The sequence below is a fragment of the Arachis stenosperma genome, chromosome 5, assembly GCF_014773155.1.
Source record: "Arachis stenosperma cultivar V10309 chromosome 5, arast.V10309.gnm1.PFL2, whole genome shotgun sequence".
NCBI lineage: Eukaryota > Viridiplantae > Streptophyta > Magnoliopsida > Fabales > Fabaceae > Arachis > Arachis stenosperma.
This window is the reverse complement of record NC_080381.1, coordinates 67,931,504-67,941,197: the sequence shown is the minus strand read 5'-3', so window position 1 is coordinate 67,941,197 and position 9,694 is coordinate 67,931,504. Positions and strand designations below refer to the sequence as shown.

At 34.8% G+C, this 9,694-nt stretch overlaps 1 protein-coding gene across 1 annotated transcript; it reads left to right on the top strand.

Annotated features, from left to right (window-relative positions):
* Positions 1-6,141: 6,141 nt before the first annotated feature.
* Positions 6,142-9,099, top strand: LOC130980866 (glutathione S-transferase 1-like). The gene is made up of 8 exons (XM_057904511.1): positions 6,142-6,151; positions 6,805-6,890; positions 6,980-7,051; positions 7,129-7,228; positions 7,351-7,412; positions 8,234-8,302; positions 8,660-8,760; positions 8,943-9,099. Exons 1-8 carry the CDS (start codon positions 6,142-6,144, stop codon positions 9,097-9,099), a joined length of 657 nt encoding a protein of 218 aa, XP_057760494.1.
* Positions 9,100-9,694: the final 595 nt, after the last annotated feature.

Here is a 9,694-nt window from a genome sequence, read left to right as displayed (position 1 = left end):
GTAATTAAATAATTAAATAGAATAAGAAAAGAGAGGGGAAATTTCGAAAATAATTTTGAAAAAGGGATTAGCAATTTTCGAAAATTAGAGATAAGATGTAATTGAAATTAAAATTTAAAACAATTAATTAATTAAAAAGAATTTTTGAAAAAGAGAGAGGTATTTTCGAAAATTGAAGAGGGAAAAGTAGTTAGGTGGTTTTGAAAAAGATAAGAAACAAACAAAAAGTCAAATAGTTAGTTGAAAAAACATATTAAAATCAAATTTGAAAAAGATAAGAAGATAAGAAGTTAGATAAGATATTTTGAAATCAAATTTTGAAAAAGATAAAATTTTGAGAAGGATAAGATAAAAAGATACGATAAAAATTTTAAGAAAAGGATATTTTGAAAAAGATTTAATTTTTAAAATGAGTTAACTAACAAGAAACTACAAGATAAGATTCTAGAATTTAAAGATTGAACCTTTCTTAACAAGAAAGTAACAAACTTCAAATTTTTGAATCAATCACATTAATTGTTAGCATATTTTCGAAAATATGATATAAAAGATAAGAAAAAGATTTTGAAAATATTTTGAAAAATATTTTTGAAATTTTTGAAAAAGAGGAAAAATTGGAAAAGATATGATTTTTGAAAAAGATTTTGAAAAGATAAGATTTTTAAATTTTTGAAAATTTGACTTGACTTGTAAGAAACAACTAATTTTAAAAATTTTTGACCAAGTCAACCCAAAATTTCAAAAATTTGGGGGGAAATAAGGAAAAGATATTTTTTTGATTTTTGAATTTTTAATTATGAGAGAGAAAAACAACAAAAATACTCAATGCATGAAATTTTCAGATCAAAACAATGAATGCATGCAAGAATGCTATGAATGTCAAGATGAACACCAAGAACACTTTGAAGATCATGATGAACATCAAGAACATAATTTTGAAAAATTTTTGATGCAAAGAAAACATGCTGCTTGTCCCCAAGCAAGCATCAAAACTAAGAGAAAATGAAATGAATAAGAAAAGAAAACATATCCTTATTAGGCATATAGCAGAATTTGATTCATGGGGTTTTTATGCAGATAATGATAACTCAATTATTGTTGCTATTACATAATATACATTCTTCCTCAAAGGCTTGCTAAACTTGCTGTTATAAGGTTTATTCTTTCTTTGCTCCCTTGCTAACTTTTCTTTTCTCATGTTGCTTATCAAGCTTATTATTCTTGAAGGCTTGGTGTCTAATGTTGTAGTAGTAGCCTTTGGCTTTATTTTTCAATCAACATCTTCCACCACAGACACATGGCTCACTACTTCTTCCTAGGATCATTGATGCCCAGCATCTCTTTGGATAACTAAATGTTCTGTATCTAAGTTGCTCTTTATTGTGGACTTTCAATTGGCCATCCCAAATCAGTTGATCTAAGTGACCGGGTTTTAAAATACCCCTTAGAATTTACTTATCCAAGCATATCCTAGTACAAGAACACCACAGGCATGTGTCCTAGGGTCCAAGCTATTGGTGTCTAGCCTTTATTCTTTGTTTTTCTTGCCACATTGGCTTTTTCTTCTTCCTTTTCTTTCTATTTTATTTTTGTTCTCAAGGGCTTTTTCTTTATCGATAGGAACCTTCATAACAGCAAGCTAGCTCACACTTCAATGAAAATGATATTATGCAGCAATTATTTCTTGAGTTATGCATTTAATCAAACACATATACCACCATTAACTTCCATTCTACTTATGCAACATTGGATATTTACTTTTCAATTCAAACAATCCTCTTTTATTCAAGCATATGGGAAACAAAGCAAAAATTCAGCTAGGTTATGGATGACAAGCATTATGAAGATTAGCATACTTAATCAAACAACTTCACTTGCAACTAGGTAAACACTTTAGCAAGATATACAATGGTTCCCAGATTCAAAACACTTCACAGCAGCAAGGATTAAGTTTAGATACAACCTTTGAAGTTGCAGCCCTTTGATTCTTCCTTCTGTTGTGTTTTCTTTGAGTTAAGGTGCACAATATCTTTAATTATTGACTCATTTCCTGCATAATTCTCAAAGTTGCTTGCTTCTCAAGCCCTTAAGTGCATGGTTAGTATGCATAAATTGAGTGTGGCTCTTGGATTTATTTTGGTGTAAGAATACCAAACTTAATTGTTTGCCACTGTCTCGGATGCAACAAGTTAACCATATTTGAAACCCTGTGTCCTTGCTAAAGGTTATGGAATTAAAGCTAGAAGGCAATTAAATAGTTGAAAAATTTGTTTGATTGCTTAGAGCTAGCACTTTGCAAAAGGTGAGAATGTGTTTTTAAATGAGATTTTTGGTGGAACACCAAACTTAGAATCTTTCATTCTCCCTTAAATTATTTTGGTGTGCAACACCAAACTTAGCTCCTTACGATGCATACCAATTATTCAACATTTTTATTGAAAAAGCTATGAAAAGAAAACTACCTCAGGTTGGGTTGCCTCCCAACAAGCGCTCTTTTATTGTCACTAGCTTGACATTGAACTCCCTTTAAGGTGGTTGATGCTGGTGATGTCTCAACTTGTCCCCTCTCACTGTAAGCTTTCTCTGGGTGCCTTGATGCTCTATTTCAATGTGCTCAAGAGAGAATACTTGGTTGACAGTGTAATGATCTTCTGTTCCCAGCTGTTGATATACTAATTGTACTTTGTCACCTTTGGAAAATCCTTCAGTTGGAATTTTTTTGTTCTTCCACCCTTTGTAAGCCCTCTTCTTGTTTGTCTTCTTTTTCTTCCTTGTTGATCTGTGGTGGACGAAATTGTGATCCATATTCTTTTGTATTTGTATGAAATCATTATTATGGCACCAGTTGAATTCACAACTCCGTTCAACTAACCAGCAAGTGTACTGGGTCGTCCAAGTAATAAACCTTACGCGAGTAAGGGTCGATCCCACAGAGATTGTTGGTATGAAGCAAGCTATGGTCACCTTGTAAATCTCAGTTAGACAGATTAAATTGGTTTATGGTTTCGAAAATTATTAATAAAATAGAAAATAAAAAGGGATAGAAATACTTATGTAGATTAATAGTGGGAATTTCAGATAAGTGCATGGAGATGCTGAGCTCCTCTTGAAACTCTACTTCACTACTCTTTCTTCCAATCCTTCTTACTCCCTTCCATGGCAAGCTGTATGTAGGGCATCACCATCATCAATGGCTACTTTCAATCCTCTCGGGAAAATGGTCATATGCGCTGTCACTGCACGGCTAATCGTCTGGAGGCATCACCCTTGCTGATAGCTACATCCTATCCTCTCAGTGAAAATGGTCCAAATGCTCTGTCACAGCACGGCTAATCATCTGTCGGTTCTCAATCAGGTTGGAATAGAATCCATTGATTCTTTTGCGTATGTCACTAACGCCCAGCCTTCAGGAGTTTGAAGCTCGTCACAGTCATTCAATACCGGAATCCTACTCGGAATCCCACAGACAAGGTTAGACTTTCCGGATTCCCAGGATCCTACTCGGAATACCACAGAAAAGGTTAGACTTTCCGGATCCTCATGAATGCCGCCATCTTTCTAGCTTATACCACGAAGATTCTGTTGGGGAATCTAAGAGTATGCGCCCGGCCTAAGGTAGAACGGAAGTGGTTGTTGATGACAAGTCATCTTAGCCTAGTTTTACTAGTCTTTTTCTTTTGTTTTCACTTGAATTATGCACTTTCTTGAGCCATAAGCAAGCCAATTGGGTAGATTTTCATGATTCCTTTAATTTAATCAACCATATGTGAATTAATGCAATTTCATGAGGTTTTATGCTATAATTGTTGCATATTATGATAAATTGAATATCTTATGATTTTGGGCATAGCTTTGATGTGTTTGGTTGATTAATGATAGGTGAAGAAAGCTTGGAGAAAAGTGGAAGTAAGAAGGATTGGCTAGAAGCAAAGAGGGGACAATGAAACAAGTGAAATTGAACCAGGAAACATAAAGTTGGAGTTGAAGTTAGCCCTCAAACTTTGGCACAAACTTTTGGTGAAAAGTTAGCCTCAAAGTTAGCCCCCTAACTTGAAGGCTAACTTGAGAATTTGAAATTTCTTCCCTGGGCACTCAAAGTTTGCGCCAACGTTAGCCCCCTAACTTGGAGGCTAACGTTGGCATATCAATTCCTCCCAGGGGCTAGCCAAAGTTTGCGCCAACGTTAGCCCCCTAACTTGGAGGCTAACGTTGGCATGTCAATTTCTTCCCAGGGGTGGCCAAAGTTTGCGCCAACGTTAGCCCCCTAACTTGGAGGCTAACGTTGGCGCCAATTGAGCATAAGGAGGGGCCAACGTTGGCGCTCAAGTTAGCCCCCTAACTTTGGCACCAACGTTGGCATCAGGAAATGTGGGCTGCTGATATGAAAAGTTAGCTTCAAAGTTAGCCCCCTAACTTTGACTCAAACTTTGAATCCAACTTTGCAAAACTCAAATCCGGTTCAAATGGTTCGCTTGGGTTTCTCTCCAAACTTCAAGAGCAATTAACCAAGGCCTCTTTCAACCCAATTCCACCAAGAGCAAAGGCCCAACTCAAGGCTTGAAGATCAATTGAAGAAGTGTATAAATAGGCTAGAATTCAAGTTAGTCGGAGAGTTCCCTTTTTAGAATTTTTCATAGAGCTTTCCTTTTATTTTAGTTACAGAGAGTGATCTTTAGTTTCTTAGTTTGGGGAAAGAGAATTCCATTCTCTTCCTCTTAGTTTTACTGCTTTTAATTTCAATTACAATTGTCTTGGATCTTGGGTTGGAGAATTGAAGGAATTCTGTTTCAATCTCATCCTTGGATCTCTTTTTACTGCTTAATTGAATTTAGTTCTCTGTTAATTGTTCTTCTTCTATTTTCTTTGCAATTTACAATTCTCTTGCGAGTGTTCTTGTTGGATCTAGGATGGCATTGAGATCTAGACTTGGTTTTCTAGTCTCTGGGTCCTGAGATCTAATTTTCCCATTTCAATTCTCTGTTTCTTGCTTCACTTGTTCATTTACTTTCCTGTTTTAAATCCGATCACTACAAGAAAAATACCCATTCAACCACACTTTTTTAAGCTACATTTGAAAAGCGTAGCCTATTCTATGAATAGGCTACGCTTTTCTCAGTGATGCCTTTTTATAAGAGAAAAAGAAACATAATTTTAGCATCATTTAAAAAGTGTAGCCTTAGGTATTATAGAAATCACTTATAAAGCGTAGCCGAATGTTGATATTTATGGGTCCACTTTTTATATCTAAGGGAGCGCTTTTAAAGTGTAGCCTATTTGTTATGTTTTGGGTACACTTTAAAAGTGATGCCTAATGTATCTAAAGCAAAAAACTTGACACTTGATCAATTTTATTCCTCAGTTTCCCAAAAGCAAAATTCACACACTTAGTGAAATTTTTGTCCCTCCAAAACTCACATAGCCTTCATCTCGATCCCCTTTCAGAAACCCTGTCACCATCGAAGAAACCCTCCAAAGCTCACCACCACGAAGAAACACTCTCGCTACAAAAACCCTCTCACTCACCACTCACCGTCGCTCCTCGTCGCCGCGCCGCCCTCACCATCCTCATCTTTGTGCTTCTCATCGTCCTTTCCCTTTCAATCCGATCGAGTAACCCTCATCTCTGTGCTATATACTGAGCTTAATGAAAATTTTTTCTTTGATTCGTCACCAATTCACGCTACCTGCACAAACTCGCGCGCCTTCTCCTTCGATTCGTCGCCGCTGCTCATCTCTTCTTCAAAGGTTTTCACCTTTGATTCGTCGTCGCTCATCTCTTCTTCACCGTTGCCATTCATCACCGCGCTCACCAAGTAAGCATTCTGTGCCTCGTTCTTTTCTTCTCGCTCATTCTCTTACTCACTCTCTCTCACTCGCCTTCTCTGTGCAGTGTCAAAGAAACTGTGTGCTCTCTAGCGACCTCTTCTCCGCTCTACTGTGAAGCATCAAGGTTTCCAATGAGGCAAAGCATCGATTCCTAACAAGCGAGGTAAGCGCCCGATGATGATGATGGTTCTGTGAAATTTGGGAGGTTTTGGGTTTTGATTTTAGGGTTTTAATTGGGAGTTTTAGCTTCTGTATTCTGCGTTGTTTATTTGTGGACTGTCAGATCAAACTAAAATCACCAATGTAAATTTCACCATGTGTCAACGTAACTGAATTATTATTCTTATTTTTGTTATTGTTCTTGTTGATTTTTTCTTGTATAAGTTTCACTTTTAAAGAGAGCAGAGTATTCTCAAGAGAGGATTATTCTTATGCTTTTAAATTGCTTTGTTGATTGAATCAATATCTTGAAGTACCTGTGAATTTTAAGATGTATTTTGGGAACCCAAGCTTGATTTGAGACATATGTAGTGATTATTGCAGTCAATTGAGTGTTCCAATTTCTGCTGAAAGAGGAGAATATATATTGTAGAATTTAGATGGACACTTTTATATGGTAATATTATGACACTTATGCAGCTAATTTTTTAACTGTCAGTACTCTGCTTCAATTTCTGTCGTGCTGTCTGACTCAACTAGCGCAAGCTGAATGGATCTTGTGTTTGTCGGTCTTCTTCCTTCTCTGTTTTCTTTTTTTTTTGTCCTTTTCATTTTCTCGTTGAGGAAGAACTTGATTTTCCAAAGAGTGAAGGATCTTTAGCTGGTAGCATTAACATTCTTTCCCCTGCTGGTTGCTGCATTGGATTGCTATTCTTTTTGCTTTTCCTCCAAATCTGACCCCAGTTTGTTCTAAACCTATGCTCTGTATTTATTTCTATTACATGTATTGTTAAATTGCCTTGTTTAAACAATCATCAGAGTTCCTCAAGTTGAATCCTCTTGCTTTAATTCCTATTCTGGTGGATGGCGATTTTGTTCTTGCTAAATCCTTAGCCATTATTATGGTTGGTCCTCCAACTCATGATTTTAATTTCCCTGTTTATCTTATATATTCTTATTTATATTCAATTATTCATGTTCTCTATGTATGCAGTATTTGGACGATAAGTATCCTCAATACCCTTTGCTGCCTCATGACGTTCCCAAAAAAGCACTCAATTTTCAGGTACACCTGCTGCATAATCTTAAGCTCTAGTCCTTTTTGTTACTCGGCTTTCTAATCATCTTATCCACTCTCCACAGGTTGCACATATTGTTTTGCAGAATAACATCATTGAGAAAAAGGTTGGCCCTCATGAAAAACTTCCTTGGGCACAAAGTGTCATTAGAAAGGGCTTCACAGGTGACACTTCACTGAATACCATTAAGATATATTCTTATTTGTTACTTCCAAACCAATTATTCATTTGAGTGGTTTTTTTTTCTTGCCTTAATTAAATGTTGCATATTTTTCACTATTTTCAGCACTTGAAAAGCTACTGAAAGATCATGCAGGGAGATATGCCACTGGAGATGAAATTTTTCTGGTACTTGCAATTCATATGACAATGCTCAGTTACTATTATTATACCATGTGTGTTTGTATGCGTATTTTTATACTTAAATTTAGCTGCAGCACTTTATGCATCTTTGGGGGACTAGGCATATGATTGGTTATGGGAATCAATTCCTTTTTGTGATAATAACAACTATTATTATAATATTTTTGTACTTAAATTTATGCAGTACTTAAATTTTTATACAAGCATGTTTACTCATCTTAATTGGATGTGGCAACCCTTTTTAATGAATAACTATTATTATAATATTAGTATTCCTTTGAAAGCATGTCTTTGGAATGTGAACTTGGATTTTTACCTCAGCAACTTGTAAGGCATCTTTCTAAGTATAATAATTGGATGATCAATTCTTCCTCACCCTGTTTGTCCATGCATTTTGTGATCTTGTTCTGTTTGATTGGCCTTTATGGTTAACAAAACCGAACTAATTACCGAACCTACGGTTACTAGAATCAATATGTTTGAGCCGGCATAAACACCCCTTTTAACTAGGTAGCATTCACCATTCAACCAACCTATCTATAAGGCTGCCTCTTACTCATGCTTGTGGCAGTTATCAATAAGATCATTGCAATCCCAAAGCTAAGCCTGCCAACCATCACATCATTCAAATTTTATTACTGCATTAGGGGCAAAGCTTTTTTTTTTCTTCTATTGTGTACAATTGAATTTGTGCTATAGAATTCCTGTTCTTATTATGTAATTTATGTTAATGGAATTCAAAACAGTGCAGGGGCATTTGAGTTTTGAAATACCTTTAATTCTTATTATTAGTCTTCAATATGTAGTGCAAGATCACTTGGAGGATTTTAATTGGTGTTGCCGTGGAAAATGTAATCCGACAGCCCATTCCAGAGGTAAGCAGCACTGTCTTTCTCAAAATTTGGAGGTGAAAAAGTTTCTGATTAATGCATTAGTTTATGAAGTTTTATGCATTAGTTTATGAGGTTGATAATTCTCACTTTACTCTTTGAAGCAACGTCGTTTTCTCCACTTGAAATTAAGCTGATTAGCATGATTTTGGGAATTTAGCATTCAGCTTTAATGGGAATAATAAAAAACTAACAAGCTGGGAAGAGAAAAAGTAAGTGATCAATCAAATAGATACTGTGGTATTGTATCTTATTTATTTGAGATATGAAATCTGCTAAATCAAAGTGCTTACTACTTTTGATAGGTAACGAGCTATTATAATGCTTTTAGTTTTGTTCAAGGTGAGTAACTGTTACAGTTGTTTGGTAAATAATGCTGGGATTGGTTTGGGTGATAAATATCCTATTGGCAGTAAAGTACAAGCTGTTTGGAGTGAAGATAGGTAATGGTATATTCAGCAATTAATTTCTTTTTCTTTGTCCATTTATTCAGCAATTAGTATGATGATCATATATATTGTAGTATTTCAACTCAGTTTGTGATCTTACTATTTTGATTCAGTTAATTTTTATTTACACTTTTTTTGTGCACCTTTAGAAGAATTTTGTTGTTTAAACTTTTTAGAAGTGCAAGTATTTTTGCAGCAGCCTCGCTAGGAATGAACAAGGGAATGAACACTGATACAATTGTTAAGGCTAAGAGTTTTTTTGATGGTGACGAAGATCAACATAAAAAAGATGTGTTTGAGAAGAATTTGAAGGCACTTCAGAAGATTTTTTAGTCATTATGCCAAGATTAGAAGATTGACGATTTTCTGTTTGTTAAGCTCTTGTTGGATACAGAGTGCAAACTTTGCATTTTAATTGATGTGATACAAGTTTCATGTGACTTAAATTATCTTAAGTTATATTTTGATTGTTAATTGCTTCTTAAGATTATGTCTTTGAATTATGTAAGGATAATTTTTATTGTTTAAAGAAATTATTTAGTATAATTATGTGTTTAATTTTATTTTATAATATTTAACTCATTTAATTAAAAATGTAGAATTATATATGTAATAATATTATTAAATATTATGTTGTATAAAAAATTATTAGAATATTATATACATACAGAAAATAAAAAAAATAAAAAAAAATAATGAGGGACCTAAGGTTACACTTTTATAGAGTAGCTATGGTTATACAGAAAATTAAAAAAAAATAATAAGGGACCTAAGGCTACGCTTATAAAAAGTAGCTATGGTATACAATGTGGTTACACTTTACAAGTGATGCAGTAGCGTTGAAAACCGTAGCCTATTCTGGAAAAATAAAAGCTGAAAAGCGTAGCCTTTGGTCCTGGATAGCATCACTTGAAAAGCGTAGCCTATT